We start from the raw sequence: 24,470 nt of genomic DNA on the forward strand, positions 1-24,470 counted from the left end.
AGAAATAAAGTTAATTTATTTTTCACTCAGATTTTTATGTTAACTAATGAAATCTTTGTTTATTCACTTATTCAAAAAATGTTTGAGTGCTCACTGTGTCACAGTGCTTACTGTGTCTCTTCTTGGTTCTGAATGAAGATAACAAGATAAAGAGAGAACTTTTGAGGAAGGAGGACAAGACAGCTAGACACCAATTAAAGTAAAAAGTGAAAAAACAGTTTTTCTTATGTGAAAATAATCATTTAAAAGTTAGACCTTTAAAAAGTAACTAATTTTACTAAATATGAATAAGCAGGCAGTTTGGGATTTAGAAGTAATCCTAGCAATAGAAAAACCTTTAGCTGTTTTCCAGGGCAGCACTGTCCAGAACAGATTACACTCACTGGCAGGATTTTATTAACCTTATACAGTAAAACCTTAGATTGCGAGTAACGTGTTCTGCAAAATGATCAAGCGTTTTTAATAGATTTTAACTTGATAAACGAGTGATGTCTTGCAGTAGGAGTAGTACATGACGCCCAATGTCACATCACAACTGAGCCACTGGTTCTTGAAATTTGCTTTGTGATACACGAGTGCTTTGGATTACAAGCATGTTTCCAGAATGACTTATGCTCGCAAAGTAAGGTTTTACTGTAATTAGATTAAAATGTCAGTTAATATTTAAATATTATGAGCTTTGAAACTTAGCTATTCAATATTTTCTGTTAGACTAGTTTGGTTCTGCACACTTCAAGAAATATTTTTTTTGTGAAGGCAGGACTGCTAGACAGAAGAAAGCTGTTGTGGGCCATGCATCAGTGGAAAGTAAGCGCTGCATATATTTGTGATGTATGCAGATCAAATAAGTCTGCAAATCATTTGTTTATCTGGAATTCAATCAGTAGCATTAACTTGCTGTTTATATACTATTTTAATCAAATGAAAAATTGCCTCAGAAAATACAAATTTTTCTTTCCAGAAAAAAAAAAAAATTCAAGATAATCTTAGAATGCTGTTTTAGTTCTGATTTCCCCCCTTTAAAAAACATTGCCCTTTTGCCCATCAGAAGGTATTTTCATTCTCGATTTGAATTAATAATGCTAATGTTTTTCTTCTTACTACATAGAAAATTAAAAAGGACCCTTATACAGCAACTATGGTAGGATTTTCCAAAGTCACAAACTACATTTTTGATAGTTTGAGAGGCAGTGATCCCTCTACACATCAACGACCACCGTCAGAAATGGCAGATTTTCTTAGTGATGCTATTCCAGGTTTAAAGATAAATCAACAAGAAGAACCAGGATTTGAAGTCATCACAAGGGTGAGTGGAGATTTATATGAACATAGCTCTATATTCTAACAAGAGAAATCCTTTTGAAGCACGCACTGGATGTGCTAGAAATAGAAACTCAATTTTGGTTATATCTGCCTCTTTCTCATAATTCTTTCTTACAACTTTTTTGCTAACTTAATATTCTAACAACTAGTACTTGTTCTGCCACCAAATTCTTGGGTTGGTCTTCATCAGTTACTGCTTACACTTTGTTAATTAAGTTGGATCTTTCTTTTATCACTTTTTGATAATACTGAACAGGTTGTTTGTTTCATTGAGTGTGTAGCAGTGAGAGAATAGTGTGCCTTGCATATTGTTCCTAGTTCTGTTCCTAGTTTGTATGTTTTTCTCAGTAGGTGCCAGAGGCAGCTAGTCAGGACACTACTCTGAGGCTTTTATTCTCATATCAATCTTTTCTTTTTTTAAAAAAATTTTTTTTTTCAACGTTTTTATTTATTTTTGGGACAGAGAGAGACAGAGCAAGAACGGGGGAGGGGCAGAGAGAGAGGGAGACACAGAATCGGAAGCAGGCTCCAGGCTCTGAGCCATCAGCCCAGAGCCTGACGCGGGGCTCGAACTCATGGACCGCGAGATTGTGACCTGGCTGAAGTCGGACGCTTAACCGACTGCGCCACCCAGGCGCCCCGTCAATCTTTTCTTTTTTTAAGTAAGATGGATCTTTAGCCCGGAATTATGGCAGATCTTTATAAATGCTCAACAAGACTTTTGAATTCACTACAAGTTTAGGCTGTACATAGTTAGAATGCTATAAATATCTAAATTGTAATACTTAAAAGGCTTATCTTGCAGATGGCACTTTAAAATTACCAACATCTGTTAATTGAATAAAAAAACTGTAGAAAATACCAAGTGGAGCTAATGGATCATGAATCACTTCTGAGAGCTACAAATTTTAGTTTGGAAGAAAAGCTAATTTTAGAATATGATTAGTGGAATAGTACTGTCTTTTTAAATAATATAGCATACCATTTAATTTGAAGGGTCTCTTAAGGAATTTACATGTTTAATGTTTTATACTTACATAATTGAAACTCAAAATTGCAAATGTACTCCTATCTCTGAATTTATAACCCTGTTATTTATATGTTTAGTGGGAAGGAAAATGTATGGAATGCTGTTATAGTTCATAAGTTGAACGTTGGAAAATAAAGGAAGATATTAGAAATGTTAGAAATCATGTCAGTAATAAATGGTATTTATTTTAATTTTTATATACCTTTATTTCATTTCACTGGTTAAAAAAGTGTACTCCTCATTCCTTATTTTCTTAATTTAGATTGATTTGGGAGAACGACCTGTTGTTCAAAGGAGAGAGCCAGTATCCCTGGAAGAGTGGACTAAGAACATTGATTCTGAAGGAAGAATTTTAAATGTCGATAATATGAAGCAGATGATATTTAGAGGGGTAAATACCTTAATAGGGATGATATTTGAAACTGCTGATATTTAAGTTTTCTTTCTTTATGGGAGGTGTTTGGGGAGTCAGGGAATGAATTCCTTTTTGATAAATGATGTCTTATAATCCCTGTAGGACAGAGTGAGGTCCCTTTGATGTCCCTGAGGGTTGAGTGGGGGAAGATACCATTAAGTCTAGGGAAAGATAGTCTTCTTTACTGGAAGTTCTGTGAGTTATGTGAAGGAGGCATATATGTACCCCAGTGGTAGTTTCCTTATCTAGTAAGATAGGGCTTAGAAAGACTAATCAGTCCCTCTGACTTCTATATAATCTGTATACTCTGCATTGTTGAAGCTTTCTGGCAGCTACTTAACATTGTCTGAATCTGGAGGTCAGGAACAAGGTGTAGTATTCATTGAATTGAGCTATTTTTATATATAAAACTATCTTTTAAATATTAGTCTTACTGTATATTTATATGCAAGTTTTGTGAACTTAAAAGTATTGCATACTTTTTACGAATGCATTTAATACGCATGTTTTCTTTAGGGACTTAGTCATGCTTTGAGAAAGCAGGCATGGAAATTTCTTCTGGGCTATTTTCCTTGGGACAGTACCAAGGAGGAAAGAACTCAATTACAAAAACAAAAAACGTAAGTAAGGTCTTTTGTCATCAAAGAAATTAAAATAATTCACTCGTACAAATTCGTATAGTGCTTCTAGATGACTATTTGAAATAGATGAAGGTATGGGAAAATAATTTTATTTTCATCTTTTTAATTGAAAAATTATGAGCCCTGTAGTTATTTCAAACTAGTCATTTCAAACATTGCAGTTGTGTTGGTGAATATGTAGAAAGATGGCAAAAAAAAAATTCCACTTCCCTTATAAAAGCATTTTGCATAAATGAAAAATAAGATAAGGATTTTTAAATACATCATTCATCTTGATTAATTTTTACAATTTATTATGAAATTATGAAAATGGCCCATAAGAAGTATATTTACCATTTAGGTTAATTACCTTTAGTTCCCTCGTGCTCTTGTAACGTAAACTAATCTTTCATTTTTTTGGAAGAGTGTTTCTCTAAGTAATTTCTCAGTCTTGAAAAGAAACAGAGGTGAACTTTCCAGGTACCCTTCATATTCCCAGGTCATCAGTTTAGCCTTTGATTTAAAGCTCACTCTGAATCTTTATGTGCGTATTTAAATTTTCAGACCATCCTTTCTCTTTCAACACCTTTGCAGTCCTCCTAAGATATTTCACATTAACAAGTTTGTGCAAAAACTGATTGAAAAATGGAACTCTTAGGTCAGATTAAAAAAATAATTTATAGATTTGTATTTGTAATTATTCAGAAACTTTAGTGGTTAAAATATTTAATAACTAGAATAATTTTAGGTATCATATTAAGGATTAAGGTAAATGCTTTCTTAAAATCATACGTAAATATTCTAGTAGTTTAAGTAAAGTTTATGGTAAATATAAGGTTATTTTTCCTTTGTTTTCACGCATGTATCATAACTTTAAACATTTTACTATCATTTATAACCTCACATCTGACTAGCATCATAAATGCTTTGATATATTGTTTATACAAAAACCCAATTAGAATTTTTAAAAATATAGTATTCTAATAGCTTTTTTTGGTATAAATTGTCTTCTGTAGTGATGAATACTTCAGGATGAAACTGCAGTGGAAATCTGTCAGTGAGGAACAAGAGAAGAGAAATTCGAGGTTAAGAGATTATAGAAGTCTTATTGGTAATTTTTTCCTCATTTTAAAAATGCATGAGAGCGGTTTACATTGAAGTCTTGATAGGATTTAAGAAGTGAAATATATGCTACAGAGTAGGGCTCAAAAGAGATATCAGAATTGGAGAGTACATTAGAATATTTATTTGATGTTCTTGGTTGTTCCTTTTCTAATAAGATATGAATTCAGTCAGTATAAGTACTGATATATTTCATTTTCAGTTCTCAAATGTGAATTTTAAAAAGTGTTTAACTTTATTTGCTTATTGAATTAATTTTATTAAATTGTCTCCCTTATTACAAAAAACATTTGTGTCTATTATAGAAAAATTAGGAACTACAGATAAGCAAAAAGAAGAAAATAAAGATTGGTTTTGTTTCTGTCATGCAGAGATAACTATAGTTGATAGACATTGGTTTGTGTCCCTCCAGACCATCTCTAAATATGCATATAATTCATTTTTTTAATACATGACTTCAGATAGTAAATGTTTGTTAATGTTTGAGAATTGAATAAGAATTCATCTAGGAATAACTATTTCATAAAAAAGAGATGCTTGACAGAATTTTACATCAAAGGAATTAGACTTATTTCAGGAGAGTAAGTACTGGGTCATCTAGCTCTTATGATAAAGGCCAGGTTGGTGTAAGTTATTGAAAGAATACATAGTTACTTCTGTACATGTCTTAAAGTTTTAAGTTGATAATCTCCATTTTACAGAAAACTGAACCATTGAAAGTATAATTGACTTGTCCAAGATCACATGATTTAATAAGAGCAGAACCCAGTTTAATGCTCTTAACTATCTTGTTAGCTAGCCTCTACATAATTTTAGGATAGCTTTGGATAGTAGTGGAATTTACTTTTTAAATTCTTATATTGCTTTTGGATTTATTTATAGCTTCATAAATAAAGATGGGGAATGTTTTTACCACCATGTTCAACATCACCTTCCCATGGAAGAAGAAAATCTCTACAAATTATAGTTAGAAAGCCCAACATAAACAATTTGGTAGCTTTTGTAAAGACATAAAGACAAATGATGAGATCTTTTTGGTAATAGTACTTTGGATTATAAGGTTTTCATTTGTTCATGTAAGTCATCTCTACCCAACATGGGGATTGAACTCACAACCCTGAGGTCAAGAGTTGCATGCTCCTCCGACTAAGCCAGCTGGGTACCCCAGTACTTTTGGCTGTAAAAGAATTTATTTTTCCAAAAAATAAATTATACTGGAATAAACTGTGTCCTTCCTCCAGTTAACTCAGAAGGTTGGGGATCTTGAGGCATGGAATTATCTGAAGTTTCCAACTGAAGTCCCCTGCTGTTTTCACTTTCAGTAGGAAAAAATGGTAATGGATTGTTTTTTCCTGCTTGAACATAAAATATTTGAACTGGAAGGGATCTTACAGATTAAGTAACTTTCTTTTCTTTCTTTTCTTTTTTTTTTTTTTTAAGTGTGTGTGTATGCATGTCTTTATTAATATAAATAAGTAAGTAATCTCTTTACCCAGCGTGGGTCTCAAACTCACAACCTCGAGATTGAGAGTTGTGTGCTACCCCCAACTGAGCCAGCCAGGCACCCCTTAATTAAGCCCTTTCTTTCCACATGCTATGTCATCTTCCTTTTTTTTTTTTTTTTTTTTAGTCAGGGAGCAGTGATAATGGCTCTGATAATTCTCAATCTTTCTTGTGTCTTATTCTCACTTCAAGGAGTTTGGAGGAAAAATGTAAACATTTCAAATCAGAAGAATTGAGCCATACTTTCATCCAGTTTTTTCATTTTTAGTTTAGCAGATAACAGAATTGAAGCCCAGAAAATGTTAGTAAATTGTCTTTAGTCATCTGTCTAGTTAGTTCCATAGCCTAGACTCATTCATACTCTGATCTGATTCTTAATTCAGTTACTTTTCTCAGATCTGATTCTTTTTTATTTTTTAAATTTTTTTTTTTTCAACGTTTATTTATTTTTGGGACAGAGAGAGACAGAGCATGAACGGGGGAGGGGCAGAGAGAGAGGGAGACACAGAATCGGAAACAGGCTCCAGGCTCTGAGCCATCAGCCCAGAGCCTGACGCGGGGCTCGAACTCACGGACCGCGAGATCGTGACCTGGCTGAAGTCGGACGCTTAACCGACTGCGCCACCCAGGCGCCCCTCAGATCTGATTCTTAATTCAGTTACTGTACCATACTTTCTACCAGTAGAAGTATATATAATAAGTTGGTTTTAAAGGATTCTTTTTCCATAGTACTTTTTCTCAAAAGTATTTTTTGGGGAAAGGTTGCCAAAAGCTTTTTTGTTGTTGTTGTTGTTTTCTTTGGTATAAATTCATTTTATTAAAAAATACACAGGTAAGCTGTAGATCTTGTGGTTAGTGCCAACGTGTTGGATTTTAAGTATGAAAAGAAACTATTGGAGCATTTTGAATAAGACCATTTTACTTGTATTTTAAAATCAGTATTTCTGCTGTATGGAAAAATGGATTGAATCAAGGTACAGGTAGGAACAGGGAGACCAATTAGTAGAGAACTCTAAGAGATGGTAGTAGTGGAAATGTAGATAAATAAGTGGATTCAACTTATATTTTGGTGATGCAATCGATAAGACTTTCTGATGTATTAAATGTGGGGTATGAAGAAGAAGAGAATTTAGGATGGGACTACATTTCTTGACTAAAGAAATTGGCCAGTTGGTGGTGCTACTTATGGTGATGAAGAGAATGGGGGATGGTGAAATGGAATTAGATATTACTTATATACCTTATAGTGAGATATACAAATGGAATGTCAAGGGGCTAGTTGAGTAATCTGCAACAGTCTGGGTAGGAGATATAAATTTGGGTATTATCAGTATAAACATCCTTGGGAATGGATGATATCATTTGGGGGGGGGGGGAGGCAGATAAGAAGGCCCAGGAATCCTGGTCTTTACAGCACTGGTTTCTAACTTTGGCTGCATGTTAGAATCACTAGGGATCTTTTTTAAAATCACATTTTATTTTAAACATTCATACATTCATTCATTCAATAAATATTTACTTAGTGCCTTTATGTACTAGGCCCTCCCCTAGGCATTAGGTATTCATGAGTGAACAAAACAGACAAAAGACTTACCCTCAAGGAGCTGTTATCCTTGTGGGGAAGAACAGACAGTAAACAAGATAAGTAACATGTGGTATGTTAGTGATAAGTGCTAAGTAGAAAAATCAGACAGGCAAGATGTTAGGAAGTTTATCGGTCATGTTGCAGTTTTAACGTGGGTGACCTGAAAAGGCTTTTATTGAAAAAGTGGTATTTGAATAGAAACTTGAAAAAGGGGAAGAGTGAGCTATGCTGATATCTAGGTGAAGGGCAATCCAAGTAGAAAGGAACAATGTATATTAAGACTAGTTTTCACCCCAGGTTCTCTGCATGTTTGAAGTATAGCAGGGAGGTAAGTGTGGTTAGAATGAGCTGGGGTAGAGTATAGAAAGTAAGAAGTTCAGAGAGGAAACAATGAAGGAATAGGTACAGATCATGTAGAGCCTTATAGTTCTTCGTAAAGACATAAGCTTTTCCTGTGAGTGTGATGGGAAGCACTGGAGGATATTTAGCAGGAGTGATACGACCTTTAAACAAATCACTCTGGCTACTGTTTGGAGAATAGCTGTAGGGGGGCAGGGGTGGAAATAGATCATGTGAGGCTATTGCTATAATTTAGGCAAGAGATGATGGTTGATACAGAGCACTAGCAGTTGAGTGAGATTTGAATAGAGACTTGAAGAAGCAGAGAGTGTATGCCATGCAGCTATCTGGACGAACGGCATCTGGGCAGAGGGGAACAGCATGGTCTAGACTTGTTTGTCCTTCAGGACCTCCACACGTTTGAAGAAGAGCAAAGAGGAGACCCTTGTAGCTCTCTAGAGTGAAGTGAATGGGAGGGGTGGCATGGAATGAATGGATGGGAGATCTCCGCGTTGGTTTCTATATGTATTTTGAAAGTTTGACACACAGACATGCACACACACACACACACACACACACACACACGTATGTATTTGTGTCAGACAAGGGGAGCAAAGACTCAAGAATGACTCCAAAGTTTTTAAAGTGAGTAACCAGAGGAACGGAATTGTAGGTTTTTAATTAAGACACGGAAAACTGTGAGAGAAGCGAGTTTGAAAGGAAATATTTGGAACTTATTGGACATGTTAAGTGTGAAACTGCCTATTGGATGTTGATATATTAATATATAGAGTTGGAAGTATATGTATAGGGCTAGAATTCAGGGGAGAGAAGGGGGCTGGAGATAAAAATGTAGAGGTCATCAGCATATAGATGGTGGAGGACTAGATGACATTGCCAAAGGAGTGGTGTATTTAGAAAAGGAGGGATCCAAGAACTGAGCTCTGAGGTAGTACGTTATTTTTTTTTTTTAATTAAAAAAATTTTTTTATTTACTTTTGAGATAGAGCACGAGCTGGAAGGGGAAGGGAGACAGAATCCAAAGCAGGCTCCAGGCTCTGAGCTGTCAGCACAGAGCCTGACTCAGGGCTCGAACTCAAGAGCTGTGAGATCATGACCTGAGCCAAAGTCAGATGCTTAAGAGACTGAGCCACCCAGGCACCCTTCTGAGGTAGTACTTTAACTTATAAACAGGAACAATTAGGAGAAATCAGCAAAATAGACTGAGAAAAGAGCCAGAGAAAAAAGAGGGAAAACCTGAGAGTTTTGACCAGAAGTCAAGTGAAAAAAGTATTTCAATAAGGAGTAACTAGGATGTCAAGTGAGATGAAGACTTGGGTTGAGCATTGCACAAGGTATTGAGATCACTGGAGATTTTTATTAGAGAGGTTTTGGTGAAGTGACAACCTGATTGGAGTGAGTTCAGGAGGAAACGGGAGGAATGGATTTGGAGACAATATATACAGCTCTTTCAAGAAGTTTTGCTCTAAACAGATGGAGACAGAATGGGATGCCATTCGAGGGAAAAGTGTGGTTAAGTAAGGTTTTTATGAAGAGAGAAACAATAGTATGGTTGAAAACTAAGAAAAACTCATGAAACTGGAGAGGGAGACAAGAATTACTAGAGCAGCGTCCTTGGGTAGCCAGTAGAGTATGGATTTCACGCACAAGAGGAGGGGTTGGACTTAGCCACGATCTTGGAAGCTCATTTAGAGTGAGTGATAGGAGAGAAGGGGACTGTGTGAATACAAATGCAGTTATGTGGTTAAAATAGTAGAATCCTATGGAAGTTCTCCTTGGATAACTTCTATTTTCTCAGAAATAAGAAGCAAGGTGTTCATCTAAGAGCTAGAGTTCGGAGAATATACCATGTTGGAAGCTTAAAGATAGAGAAGATGTAAAGTAGTTCTATGAATGGGGACAGGGAATGGATGAAGGAAATAGAGCATGAGTGCCAGGCAGAATTAGGGGCCCACATGAGGTTACTGATGGCAAATGTAAAGTGGGATCTGTTGGGGTGGTTGTGTTTTGCTTGTCTTTTTTAGCCATAATAAGTTAAATGGAGAGTTGGTTTTAACGAGGGTTTTTTTTTTTTTTTTTAACTTACTAATTTTCTTTCTAGAAAATTAGTTTCTGGAAGTACTTCCCTTATAAAATACTTTTATATATCACTTTTGATCCCTTTTTGTTTTCTGCCTGGTATGTCACTTCTAAATATACAAGAGGAAAGAAATACACTTCATGAGGGTATAAAAATTTTTTTACCACATTTAAAACCCCTATTAAGGCAGATATATTCTATATTATTGTTATGACTGTATAAATTGTGCTTGAGTTAATAAAAAAATAAACTTATGTACCTGTTTGAGACTGAACCATTTTGATGTTTTTAAATGAAATTTTACATTTATTATGCTTTCTTTGGTATTGCTTTTCCTTATTTGTTTGATAAACGGTTCCACAATTCTATAGATACATACTTGGTTTTATTAAATCTAATGTAGTATATTTTAATAGAAAGCTATAATATTCTAATATTTTTTAAAAATGCCCTTACAGAATATAAACTCATGTCATCTTCTATTTGTTAGATTCTACTCGGTTGTAAAATACCTCCCCATCTCTTCACAAGTACAGGTTTACCCAGCTATCTGAAAGTAGAGCGTTCCTATGAGACCTTTCATAAGCCTAAATGGCGTAAAGCAAAGAAATAATTACTATTAGCTTATATGAAAGATTTCTTAAGGATTCCCACACCCCAAAAATAACCTCTTTTAGACTTTTTTGATACCTTAGGACACATCTTGCTAATAGATACACAAAATAAATTACGATAAAGCACAGATGCTCGCAGACACAGTTCAAAGCTATGGATGGTTGAGGGTAAGTCCCGGGAAAAGAGCTTGGCGGGACCCATCTGGCTGCCCAGGATGCATGCTGCCTCTAGCAGCTTGCTGAATGTTATTTTTGCTTCTGGACGTTTTTTGGAAAAGTGAAAATCCTCTTCGGATTTCTTTTGGTTAGTGAAAACGGGTACTAACGTAGGTCTTTTGTAAAAGTGAAGTGGTGTAATGCAAACTTCTGAAAAGCGGGAGTATCTGTATGGACAGTGTTTTCAATTTATTCAGTTTACAGGGGTGGAGTGTAGTGGGGAGAGGTCATTTATAACTTTTAAACAGAATTGGTTATAGAATAAATTAATCATTTTGAATTTCTGTAAATTATTTTTTAATTTACTGAGGGATTCGTTTGGGGAAGACCGTTAGTAAAGCCTTTCACAATTAGCTGCATTTGCTAGTATCAGTGTTTGGGAATTGAATTGTCAGTACAGTTTGGGGTATGCTCATGGTAAAGCTTCCAAATCTGTTTTCAGTGTCATGAAATCATTTCCAGCAAAATGTGGGTTTTCATTTTTTCAAAATTAATACATATTGTTTATACTAATATATAAATTGAATAATGTATATATGAGAATAAGGAAGTCATTCGCCCTGAAGATGATTATGGAACATGACAAAGAAGTTGATAATGAATGAAGCAGATATGAATGAAACACATCTCTTTATTACACTTGATTGCCTAAGAGCTTTTTTTATTACCATTTTCAGATAATATGGCCTATCACATGCATTCATGACTGGCAGTTTTATTGCTAACTAATGTGAATTATTACTTGGTATTGCTTTTAATTAATTAAAAGTGTTTTCTACTATTAAAAAATTTCTATGTATGTTTAGATAAGAATTGAGAAATATTTGAAAGTATACCCATGAGGAAGTGGACTGATTTTTGAAAAAGTATTCCAAAATGTTACTTTATTGCATATCTGAAATAGAATTTGATGATTTTTTTTTCATTAAGTGAAAGATTGGCAAGAGAGTGAAATTAGTACCAAGAAGAATTTTGTTCTTGTAAGAGGTAAGCTTTATAAGAATCTGTTTTTTGAAAGGTTTTCAAATATGTGATGATTTTCCTCCTCAGAAAAAGATGTTAACAGAACAGATCGAACAAACAAGTTTTATGAAGGCCAAGATAATCCAGGGTTGATTTTGCTTCATGACATTTTGATGACCTACTGTATGTATGATTTTGATTTAGGTAAGTTCTCTGACATCCTAATTTAGAAAGATTTATGTATATTTATTTTAGAATTTAAATTTATGAACCTATTAGATGTATGTAACAGCTCTGTGGGCTAGTTTCTGTAGGGATTGTTCTACTGGACTGGAAACTTAGAAGGCTGTGATTCCCAAATTGTGCACTGAAGAGCACGGGGTTGTCACAGCATACTCTTGGGACAATGTGGGATATTTTAAATTTTTGAGAGAGATCGTGAACTCTGTAGGGTACTGCTGTAAGTCCTAGCTAAAGTAGTTCAGAGTTTCAACATTAGATGGTCACATTCCTCCTGATGAAGTTAGTTTTGCAAAGCAGAGCTTCAGGCCTTGCTGTGTGATTCAGCAAGTACTGTGTGAAAATAGATGAGGGACAGGAAATGGGAATGGTGGTTTCCAATTGGATTCCAAGGTTTGAGAAATAGTGTAGTATCCAACAGGTGCTGAGTTCTTAGGACATAAATAGATATTAAGTTGTTTGGATCTAACTACTTAATAAGTGGAAGTGTTAGTTATTTTCTTGAGCTGAGGAGTGCTTTGGAAAAAAATTACTAAGATGTTAAGAAGTCTGTGAATTGAGAAAGTTTGGGAACTTTTATTTGGAAAACTTATCTACTTTGTGAAGGAAAATACTGATGTGATGTCTTGGGCAAGCCATGCAGATAATTATCTAGGCCATGTAGAACTTCACTCTCTTTTCTTGATAACTGTGTTTCCTACCAAGAATGGGTTAGAAAGACAGGCTGAGAGGGGCAGTTGCAGCTTGCATGGGGAAGGGATGATAAGAGTAGAAAATATAAGGAATCAATATTTTAAGGGATAAGAGAACTTGAGTTGTTTCTTTAAAGGACGAACAGATTCTCTAAGCAAGTAAGTAAGTATAAGTAATGGATAAGTTTCTGAGTTATCTACCATGTGAGTAACTTCCAAGTAGAGAATGGTGGAAATAGATGGTTTCCAGAATATTTTAGTAGAGCTTGAAAAGGTTTTGGAAAAGGTAATTAGATATTTAGTGTATTAAACCCAAGTGAGCCTTGAATTGTGGTACATTTTCTTCACTGTTTGTGTCTATGTAAATTCCTCTTGGCTTCTTTTATATGTTAGGGGAAGATGTAAACTCTTTGTGGATCTTGAGGCATCAGCCTCTTTGTTGAAAGTAAATGGAAAAACACAGATTTATCTTTAAAATGTAAAATTTAGTCCTATCTATCACCTCAAATAATGAGCCTCAAATTGGATCATTGAAAACCTATTGGTAGAGTAGTGCTTTTCAGGTTAGAGAATGCTGTCATACTTGATTTTGACTCTCATAGCAGCCTTTCAAAGAAGTGGGGAAATCATTCCGATTTTATAAGGTTATATTGATCCAGAGAGTGACTCAAGGTTGTACAAGTAGCAAATATTGGACTGGAGTAGAGACCCAGGTCTTTATTTTCAGGCTGGCATTTTCACCTCTATACATCCACCACACTGACCCATTGCCATTTTACTGTAGGGAATAGGACCATTGTCTTAGGGAATGGAGGCATTCCCCTCTACTGTCAGATGATAATTTTGAGATAGGAATTCATGCATATTCGTAGGAGTTCCTGAATGCTCAGTTTTTTCAGGGCGTAGTCCAGCTAACTGTATAAATTACTGTCTTCATTTGTCTCTATTAATCCCTCGTTCTTTCTGGGCAAGTACCTAAGTTATCTGAAACATAGTCAAGGTTCCTGTTAAGAACTCTGGCCTTGTGAGAAGTCAGTGTAGTTTTCATAAAGCAGTGGGCCAAATTTCTTGCCTTTTACTCATGGCAAAGTAACCTGGGCTGTTGTAAATTTACTCTTGTAAGTAATTCTGTCATATTGAGTTGTTTGGCTTCATAGACCATACAGATGAGGTATAGGTATATTTACATTGAATACAATGTCATGAATAGTGAGGAAGGAGACAAAAATTACCAAAAGCAGACAGAAGAACTCAAGGAAGAATAATTTTTCGTTAGTGCAAAGACACTACACTTAGGATGTTTCTTGGGAGATATCTTTTTTAATGGTGTATGTACATGATGATGATCCTAAATAACCAATAAAACATTAAATTATATTTGAAATACCGTATGTAAGAAGGCAGAGAGTGTCTAATTAAAAAAAATGATTTCCACCTCCTCTGATATTTTTTATTTATACTCTAAGGGCTGAGGTTCAGTTAACCTGGAAATTGACCTATATGTAGGTGATTTTTTTCTTTGCAGTGTAAGAAAGTGTGTGCTAGGATAAGGAGTTCATTTCTCATGCCCACCCCCCTCTGAAAGAAACTTGCTGTGGAGATAATTTTAGAGAACTACTTGCGAAATTGTAGTAGTGCTGATTAAGATGTGCATCAGTCAGCACTACTGCAGGATCTTAGTGTCACTGAATGCTAATTTAAACAGCTTTAATCTTTCTTTAATTAAAAGGAATTTGTACATTAATTCCACCCCCGCAACTCATGACATACCCCAAAGAACATCATGTATAAAATAAAATAGATTAAAAGCAACTAGAGTATGAAGATTAATTTGACTACTTGCTTCAGCTAAGACTTGTATAAGAAATATGGTAGTGATCTCATATGAAAGCTGAAGACTTAAATGATTAAATAAACTTCTTAGAAATTGTCATTCATTATAACTTTATAATAAAGCACTTTTTTTTTCTAGACGAGAGGTACTTGGTAAATCTTTTGAATAGCACACTTTGAAATATTTTTATTATAGACTGTATACAGTCAGACCCAGTGAAGTACTCTTTTGCACTTTGCTGAATTCAGATCAAATTTCTTTCATACTCTAATTGGTTTAGCATTTAAAAAAAATTTTTTTTAAATGTTTATTTACTTTTGAGAGAGAGAGAGAGAGCGCTAGTTGGGGAGGGGCAGAGAGAGAGGGAGACAAAGAATCAGAAGCAGGCTCCAGGCTCTGAGTGGTCAGCACAGAGCCTGACGTGGGGCTCGAACCCACAGACCGTGAGATCACGACCTGAGCCGAAATCAGAGGCTTAACCAACTGAGCCACCCGGGCACCCCTGGTTTAGCCTTTATGTTGGTCATTGCTTTCACTGTGTCAGTGCCATCTAGAGAAGTTCTGATGATAACAATTTAGTCTTCCTTCTAACCCACTTACTCTTTTTTAAAAGTGTTTTTATTAGGGTTCTGCAGGGAAACAGAACCATTAAGATTCTGTATGTTTATGTATTTTTTGTGTTTATATATATATATTCTTGTATATTTTAGCATATATATCCAGAGAGAGAAAGAGGGAGAGAAAGAAAAGAAAAAGATTTCTTCTGAGGTGATTTCTTCTGAGGTGTAGGCTCACACGATTCTAGAGACTGAGAAGTCCCACAGTCTGCTGTCTGCAAGCTGGAGACCCAGGAAAGCCTGAGAGCAGGAGAGCCAGTGGTGCAGATGCCAGTTCAGATCTGCAGGCATGAGAACCAGGAGCTGTAAAAGGCAGAAGATCACTGTCCCAATTCAAATAGCTACTGCGAGAGCACATTCCACCTTCCTCCATCTTTTTGTTCTGCTCAGGCTCTCCATGGACTGGTGTCCGCCCACAGTGGGGGGCAGGGCGGGGGCGGGCATCTGTTTTCATCAGTTCACCAATTCAGATGCTAATCTTTTCTGGAAACACTTTCAGGACGTTCACAGAAATAATGTTTAACCAGGCATCTGAGTGTCCTGAGGCCCACCCAAATTGAGAGATAAAGCTAATCATCACAAGGGTGCAGGATTTTTAAAAAGCCTGTGATAAACTTGTAGAAATACTTACATTTAGATATCATACCATATGCCAATTTTCCCTGGCACTTTTCTCCAAATATTTTGGTAACTTTGTTGTCTGGTAGTGTAATCGGATGCCCACCATGGCAACCCAAGTATTCTTTCGTGCTAATGCGAGTAGAGCCATACTTTTCCACAGGGTATCATGTAGACCTAGGTTGATAGGAACATAGGAGTAGATGATAGGGCAAGGCTCAGAGCAGACAGAGATAGTAAGGTGATCCCGAAGTGATCTGAGTTGTCTCTCTGTTATATCTCTGATCAGAAGTTTTCTCAAGAGACTCTGGCCTATATGCTTCCTGAAGTCCTTTGTTAAAGTTTTATTCCAAAATAAGGAAGAGAGGTGTAGAATGGTATATCATTTCTAGCAGAAATACCCTCTTCCCTTTTAAAATATATACTTTTAATGGCTTCAGTGCACATAGATTTTTGTGAATGGTAAGAATGTAAGGTTTGGACTTGCACATGAAAGACTATATTTTCCATGACTTCAAGCTACTATTAGAAAAAAATCTCTAAGTAACTTTAACAGATGTACCAAAGTTACCAAAGTTGAATGATAATCTGTATGTAAAAAGGTTTCATATGAACTTTTGTCCCTTTGTTGGTTCAAGAATGTGTCTTAAATCTGAAATCAATTGTAAAACACTTAAGAAAATTGAGAGTTTTATATGGTGGAACTAAAAAGTAAGCTTGACATGTTGAGGTGAGAAGCAAAACCAAGACTTTTAAAGTGAGGGGCCTGATTGTTTAACTTTACAGTTTTTCTTTTTAATCAAGGGCTGTAATTGTCATGACTGAGAATTATAACAACATCCAGAGAAAGGTAGTCAGAGTGGTAGTTTCAGGTACAAAGTATTGATTGGATTACACCCAGTTGCTAGCATTGGTTGTGCATAGAATAACAAGAAGAGAAGGGCAAGAAGAACATAGATAGGGCTATTTATTTATTTATTTTAAAAAAAATTTTTTTTTTTCAACGTTTATTTATTTTTGGGACAGAGAGAGACAGAGCATGAACGGGGGAGGGGCAGAGAGAGAGGGAGACACAGAATCAGAAACAGGCTCCAGGCTCCGAGCCATCAGCCCAGAGCCTGACGCGGGGCTCGAACTCACGGACCGCGAGATCGTGACCTGGCTGAAGTCGGACGCTTAACCGACTGCGCCACCCAGGCGCCCCTAGATAGGGCTATTTATTTATTTATTTATTTTTTTAATTTTTTTTTTTTCAACGTTTATTTATTTTTGGGACAGAGAGAGACAGAGCATGAACGGGGGAGGGACAGAGAGAGAGGGAGACACAGAATCGGAAACAGGCTCCAGGCTCTGAGCCATCAGCCCAGAGCCCGACGCGGGGCTCGAACTCACGGACCGCGAGATCGTGACCTGGCTGAAGTCGGACGCTTAACCGACTGCGCCACCCAGGCGCCCCTAGATAGGGCTATTTAAAAGAAATACATAATTTTGTACTTCTTTTGGTTTAGATTACCAGTGATCTGGTGGCTAAAGCAGTTGGACCCTTTTTAAAAGTTCTTATTTTATTTGGCTTGTTCATGGCCATTAGGGGCTGTTGACTCTTGGGCCCTGAAATGTTTTCCCCCCTTGACTTTTACAACACCTTTTTCATTTGTTTTTTTCCCCCTTACTTCTGACTGGTCCTTCTCAAATGTCCTTTGAATATATACACTTATATTTGATGTTCCTGTGGGTTTTTTCTCACCTTTCCTGTTTTATCGTAGTAATTTTGCACATTAATTTTTAATGTTTGTTTATTTTTGAGAGAGAGAGAGTCAGAGTGTGAGTGGCAGAGGGGCAGAGAGAGAGGGAGACACAGAATCTGAAGCAGGTTCCGGGCTCCAGGCCATCAGCACAGAGCCCGATGCAGGGCTCGAACTAACGAACCGTGAGATCATGACCTGAGCCAGAGTCAGATGCACAACCGACTGAGTCACCCAGGCGCCCCCCCTTAATTTTTAATAATATTACCCTCTCTTGATAGTGATGACCACACTGAAGACATAAAATAGCAGCTATATATCTGCTTGGCATCTCAGTCTATGACAACTCATCTTTCTTACCTGATTGCTAGACTTCCTCCTTGTTTGTTTTCTTTTCTCGGTAGATGTCAATATCTACCAGTTTCTGAAACCAAAGAAAAGATGAAATTTTAGATGAAATTGTAATGATATGCACAGAAGAATTACATAAAGCTTAGGTTTTCAGAAACATGATTGTTTTTTGTTTGTTTTTTCTATTCTTAGGGTATGTTCAGGGAATGAGTGACTTACTTTCCCCTCTTTTATATGTGATGGAAAATGAAGTGGATGCCTTTTGGTGCTTTGCTTCTTATATGGACCAAATGGTAAGAATAGGGGCTCCTTCCTTTAATCAAACTAATTTTGAAAAATTGAGTTATATTATCTTACATAAGATTGATGTTTATATTTTAGCCAGTTATGGTGGAACTTAAAAATTGGTCTGTGTTGTTTGTTTCTTTTCTCTTGTTTTAAAATGTTTATTTATTTTTGAGAGACTGAGGGAGAGTGGGGGAGGGGCAGAGAGAGGGGGACAAGAGACAGAGAATCCCAAGCAGGCTCTGCACTGTCAGTGCACGAAAGAAAAACCCACAAACAGTGAGATCATGACCTGAGCCAAAATCAGGAGTCAGACGCTTAACCAGCTGACTGAACCACCCAGGCACCCCTGTTTGTTTCTTTGTTAAATAGCCTTTTCAAGGGGCTTGAAAATACTGACATTGTTTTTAATACAAGAAGTAGATAGTAAGTGCCTGTAGCACAAGAGTAATCAGGATTTAATATCAGTAAATGCTTGTGTTCTGCAGAAGAGCTATGAGTCATTATAGAATATTGATGAAGTAGATGAATTCAGTTCTTGTGAAGTAGTTGAACTTTCATATCATCTGTTTCAGAGATAAAGCTTAGTCATGCCAAGTAATATCCTTACTTTTTGTGAACATTTTTGGATTTTGTCATTATAGTAACTGATTTTTCTTCTAGATCTCTGTTTGAACTATTTGTAATTGTGACACTTTCTTAGTAATTCATTGTTATTTTCTCAGAAGCATGTGATTATTAGAGTTGAACTATGTTTATATATACATATTATTACAAAGAACATTTTATCTATTGTCACTGATGTATCTTGGAGACAGAATTCTGGGACAATAGCACAGAGTATTAACAGGGAAATAAAATAGAACAGTCTTCTCAAGTAATCTATTAGAAAGAAAAAAAAAAATAGAAGAGGGCTAAAAGGAGATAAAGGCATATGAAATCCAAAGACCTGACTACATAAGTCACTGTACTGTTTCAGAGTAAAACTAATACACTTGCCGCTGGACCTTGAGGTTGGGTATTCAAATGGCTTGCTAGCAAGGGGATAAAGATATTGACTATATAATCATATAAAATGTTTCCTTGTAACATAGGGTTTAACTCAGTTTCTAGGATACGAATGTGGGATTTAGAAATAGTACCCTTCTCTTTTTTCCTTAGTCTATTCTTCCTCTCGGGAATTAGCTTGCCAATTTTTCTTTGCCCTTCCAGTTTTTCCCACTTTTCCCTGTTTCTTTAAGTCTCTTATCCATGGTTCCAACTCATCCTCACTTCTTCTACTTTTCCAAACACATATTTGATAAGATTTGATACTTAAAAATATCTTTTACTATTAAGTTAATAAGTATTTCGAACTGAATAGTCATGACCATGAATTAATGTTTTGGATTATTTGGAACGATTATTAATTGCAGTAATCTGCTAATATCATAGTTTGTCTTCCTTACCTTTTTGATTGATTTGATTTTACCTGCCTTCTTAGTTCCAATTACTCCCAAGTGCTCTAGAAACCTGAGGCATTTGTTATAAAGGTCTGTACAACTGATACTAATTGTATAAAAACTGTTGTCTGCCTTTCTTGTGTTTTTGTTGTTTATCCTCTTTTCACTAGAGCTAGTATGTTCCTTGATAAAAGGCTCGTGTCTTTGTTTAACTAGTTCTCTGGTATGCTTCCAGAATTTTCCTAATGCCAACATGAGGTTTTTGTGCAACAGATTTTTGTAGAATAAATACATGAAGATTTCCCCAGTGCTTAGTTTAGACACTTTAGAATTAACATGAACATACTGACTGCATTTTGATTTTTACAGTAATAGTTTCCATAAAATTGAGCCAATATTGACATGTGCAAAAAATGGACTTATGATGCCATATATATACATACATGCATGCATACATACATACTTGTGCATGTATTTAGGTCTCAAATGTAAATGAACATCTGTAATATATACTTTATGGTCTATTTGTCATTTTTGTGTATGAAGATTCAAATTCTTCTTTTTCATAGTAAATGTTTCTGTGTTTGCCTTTTCCATTGAGAATGGTCTGGGGATTTTTCTAGTCTTTATTCTAAAAAAAATCTCTTAATATATTGTCTACTAACATTTTTTTCATATTTGAATAAAAGGGTAGGTAACATGTTGCAATCAAAATAATCTGCATGATTATTTTTTACTGCATTGCTGTTGGTTTGGTGTCCTTAAACCCATACTGTTATTTGACTCCTTCTTTTTGTTTTACAGCTTTATTTCATGTAAGTTTTTATTTCTTTTGTGATGACTGAACCTGGTGTCCATAGATTTACTCTTGTTATATTTACTCACATCTAATGTAGGGATAGTCATAGACTGTATTTATTATAGAAATATTATAGAAAGATTAGCAAAATGATCTAATGAACTTTCTTATACCCACCCATTCATTTTGCTGTATAATTTAGTTCCTCCCTTCCTTCTCCTCACCTCCCTCCTCATATATATACACACATGTGTATATATACATATACACGAATATATATGAGCATGTATATATATGAATATACATGTGTATGTAAATATGCACGCATATTTATTTACAGATGCAATTGAAGCCATTTGTATATCCATTGTTGATCTAATTTTCCCTTCTCCAGGAGTAGCTACTTTTCCAAAGTTGTCTTCTGTCATTTTGGGAGCACTTCTTTTTATAGCAGAGTATGCCATGTTGGTACTCCCAAAACAACTCTAGCCTTTGGCTGTCATAATAAAAAATGATGCTGTTAATCAGAGAGTTAATTTTGCCTTTCGCTTACAGCTCTCTGTGGTAAATGTCAAGGAATGATATCCCAAAGGCTTGTGTCAATCTAGTAAACTAGTTCCTTAAGGCATAAAAGAACAATCAGTTTTTTGAGAATCAGTAGCCTTAATTTTTTTTTTTTTTAAGCTGAGAGTGATGCTGTGTTTCCAAAGCTAAAAAAGAAGTGTGAGGGAAGAGATGTTGTCCTTAGGGTTTTTATAAGCATTAGGACAGTAGGTTACCGTAGAGGAGTTGGCGGCACATGGATAAAAGGGATCAGAATGATCTAAGGAACCTTCCTGTTATTTTGGTCTCATTATGCACCTCCCAACACTTGGGTAAAGTTTTGGTAGGGAGTTTACTCAACTTTGCAGATTATTTAAAGTATGTAAAGTAAACCATAACCATTCTTAAACTTTGTGATTTCAGGACCCCTTCGCATTCTTAAATATTATTGAGGACTCTGAACATTTCTTTATGTAGGTTATATCTCTTGATGTTTATCATATGAAAAATTAATAGAGAAATATATAAATATTTATTAATTATTTAAAAATAACAAACCTTTATACCATAACACCTATAACCTTTTTTTAATGAAAAGCAACTTTTCCAAACGGAAACAATTTACTGAGAAGAGGGATTGTTTTCCATTTTCCATTTTCTTCAGTGTCTACTTTAATGGAAGACAGCTGGATTTTCTTACCTGCTCCTGTATTCATTCTATTGCAGTGTCACTCCTCATATAGCCCTTCATACTTGGGGGAGAATTTAAAGTGCAAAATGCATATAATATTTTGGAATTGTCATGCAAATGATTTTGACTTCACAGATTCCCTAGTGTCATCAAATTTAAGAAATCTTTAAAATGAAGTATATGTTAAAGCTAAAATTAATTTTATTTTATATGACAATTTGAAGAAATATTTACCAGTGGAAGTGATTTGATAAAAGTTTATTTCGCAAGTGTGTATTTCTTTCACCAAGTTTCTTATTTGATGTAAGAAATAAGTGTATCCATCTGTAGCTCTGCGTTCTTCTTTAAGTCAAATGAATAGAGGAAAACAAGTAATCCTTAGTTTGATTCCAAGGATTTTCTTCCCTCCTTTTTAATGTTGCTTTAGCTTTTTAATTTGTTGTGATTTTTTTTTAATATAACCAGTGTGGTATAAATCCAGCATTTGTCCTTAGACTCTTGCTTTATCTATCAATGATTTTGTACTATAAAATATGTATTCAGTATTACTTATGTGGTAACATTTATTTCCCTTTAAAGCATCAAAATTTTGAAGAACAAATGCAAGGCATGAAGACCCAACTAATTCAACTCAGTACCTTACTTCGATTGTTGGATAGTGGATTTTGCAGTTACTTAGGTAAGTTTGGTTAATCAAATTATACACCCAGCAAGTTGTAGGGTAATATATAGAGAGAAAAAGTGTAAAGAACTGTCTGAAAGCCCCATATACTCTGTCACTGTTGCCTGAGTTCCTCTGAGAAATCAAAGTGTGGTACCAAACTATCTTTCTATAATTATGCCTTAAAACAGTTTCTTCATAAAATGAATTATTACTATTTTATGGTTTTCTTTTAAACAAATTTGAATAATCGTTTCTTTGAATTAGTAAAGGCAATTAAATTTATAGGACTTCTAATAGCTTAAGCTGTGTAGAAATATTTGAGTTTGAAATAGGTCACTGTATTCTGAGATAATTAACATATGAGTAAGCCATATATATGTTTTTTTTCTTCTGTATAGAATCTCAGGACTCTGGATACCTTTATTTTTGCTTCAGATGGCTTTTAATCAGATTTAAAAGGGAATTTAGTTTTCTAGATATTCTTCGATTATGGGAGGTAAGTTCTTAAATTATTTTACAAATGTAATATTTATTATGGAAAATGCTTTATTGTTCTATAGAGTATAAATGAATTATAATAGTCTAACTGAAATTTCTAAAGCAAGTGTGTAATAAGTATAGTATAAATATGGTTTTTGTGGTCTCTCCTTAAAATTTTATGATCTTAAATTGAATATCTGGTCTTTGGAGCATTTTTCTATAAATCACAATCCTCATGAAGTTTCTGGGCCACTAGGTTTCCCAGAACAAGTTCTCTAGACCATTTATATTTGTGTTCTTTCCTTGGGAGGCTTGACTTTATGTGAGACTCTGATGCATTCTGGTATAGGTTTGTATAGAGTTCAAGGAAGTTTTGACAGGCCAGTCTGTTGAGATAGCACTTTGTAGTATGTGAAGTATTGGGAGGGAGCTGACTTGTGTTTGGCTTTTTAAAAGAAATTTAAGTTAGAGAAAAATATTAATAATGTAATAAACATCTCATGAATCTATGACCATTTAATTTCTTTATTTCATTTATTTGAATTTTTTTTTTTATTATGAAATTTATTGTCAAATTGGTTTCCATACAACACCCAGTGCTCATCCCAACAGGTGCCCTCAATACCCATCACCCACCCACCTGTCCCTCCCACCCCCCATAAACCCTCAGTTTATTCTTAGTTTTTAGGAGTCTCTTATGTTTTGGCTCCCTCCCTCTCTAACCAGTTTTTTTTTCTTCCCCTCCCCCATGGTCTTGTGTTAAGTTTCTCAGGATCCACATAGGAGTGAAAACATATGGAATCTGTCCTTCTCTGTATGACTTATTTCACTTAGCATAACACTCTCCAGTTCCATCCATGTTGCTACAAAAGGCCATATTTCATTCTTTCTCATTGCTCAACGTCGCTCCTCATCAGGGAAATGCAAATCAAAACCACACTCAGATAATCACCTCACGCCAGTCAGAGTGGCCAAAATGAACAAAACAGGAGACTATAGATGCTGGAGAGGATGTGGAGAAACGGGAACCCTCTTGCACTGTTGGTGGGAATGCAAACTGGTGCAGCCGCTCTGGAAAACAGTGTGGAGGTTCCTCAAAAAATTAAAAATAGACCTACCCTATGACCCAGCAGTAGCACTGTTAGGAATTTACCCAAGGGATACAGGAGTACTGATGCATAGGGGCACTTGTATCCCAATGTTTATAGCAGCACTCTCAACAATAGCTAAATTATGGAAAGAGCCTAAATGTCCATCAACTGATGAATGGTTAATGACCATTTAATTTCTACCTGATAGATATTTTGCTTGTTTGCGCAACAGCGTTGCCATGACATCATATTTAACACTAAGGCAAGTATCTTAATATTCAAATTTTCATGGATACCTCCGAATATGTCCTTAGAATAAATTTCAAGACACCTCTGAATCAAAGAGTAGTCAGTTTTTAAGGCTGTTGATAGATTTTGCCAAATTGCCCTCAAGAAGAGGTGAGAGGTCTTTATTTTTTAGAATGTGCACAGCAAAGATAGGAAAGAAAGGTCACATTTAATCACTGACAGTGTTAATGGACTGACTGACAATGGATCAGTGTTAATGGATCAGTGTGCTTTTAAAATAGAATATTGGTGTAATGACTAA

At 35.4% G+C, this 24,470-nt stretch overlaps 1 protein-coding gene across 3 annotated transcripts in view; it reads left to right on the forward strand.

Moving 5' to 3' along the window:
- Positions 1–24,470, forward strand: part of TBC1D15 (TBC1 domain family member 15) — a 75,125-nt gene that overhangs the window by 45,398 nt on the left and 5,257 nt on the right. For 2 of the 3 annotated variants that reach the window (XM_030323243.1, XM_030323242.3), the window contains exons 7-15: positions 757–807; positions 1,109–1,306; positions 2,616–2,744; positions 3,285–3,388; positions 4,405–4,499; positions 11,919–12,035; positions 18,118–18,218; positions 22,265–22,364; positions 22,748–22,845. In XM_030323243.1, coding sequence (XP_030179103.1) covers positions 757–807; positions 1,109–1,306; positions 2,616–2,744; positions 3,285–3,388; positions 4,405–4,499; positions 11,919–12,035; positions 18,118–18,218; positions 22,265–22,364; positions 22,748–22,845 — 993 coding nt within the window. The remainder of the gene's footprint in view (positions 1–756; positions 808–1,108; positions 1,307–2,615; positions 2,745–3,284; positions 3,389–4,404; positions 4,500–11,918; positions 12,036–18,117; positions 18,219–22,264; positions 22,365–22,747; positions 22,846–24,470) is intronic. The other variant, XM_032594011.1, reaches the window with a different exon arrangement.

This window comes from Lynx canadensis, chromosome B4, assembly GCF_007474595.2.
Source record: "Lynx canadensis isolate LIC74 chromosome B4, mLynCan4.pri.v2, whole genome shotgun sequence".
Classification (NCBI taxonomy): domain Eukaryota; kingdom Metazoa; phylum Chordata; class Mammalia; order Carnivora; family Felidae; genus Lynx; species Lynx canadensis.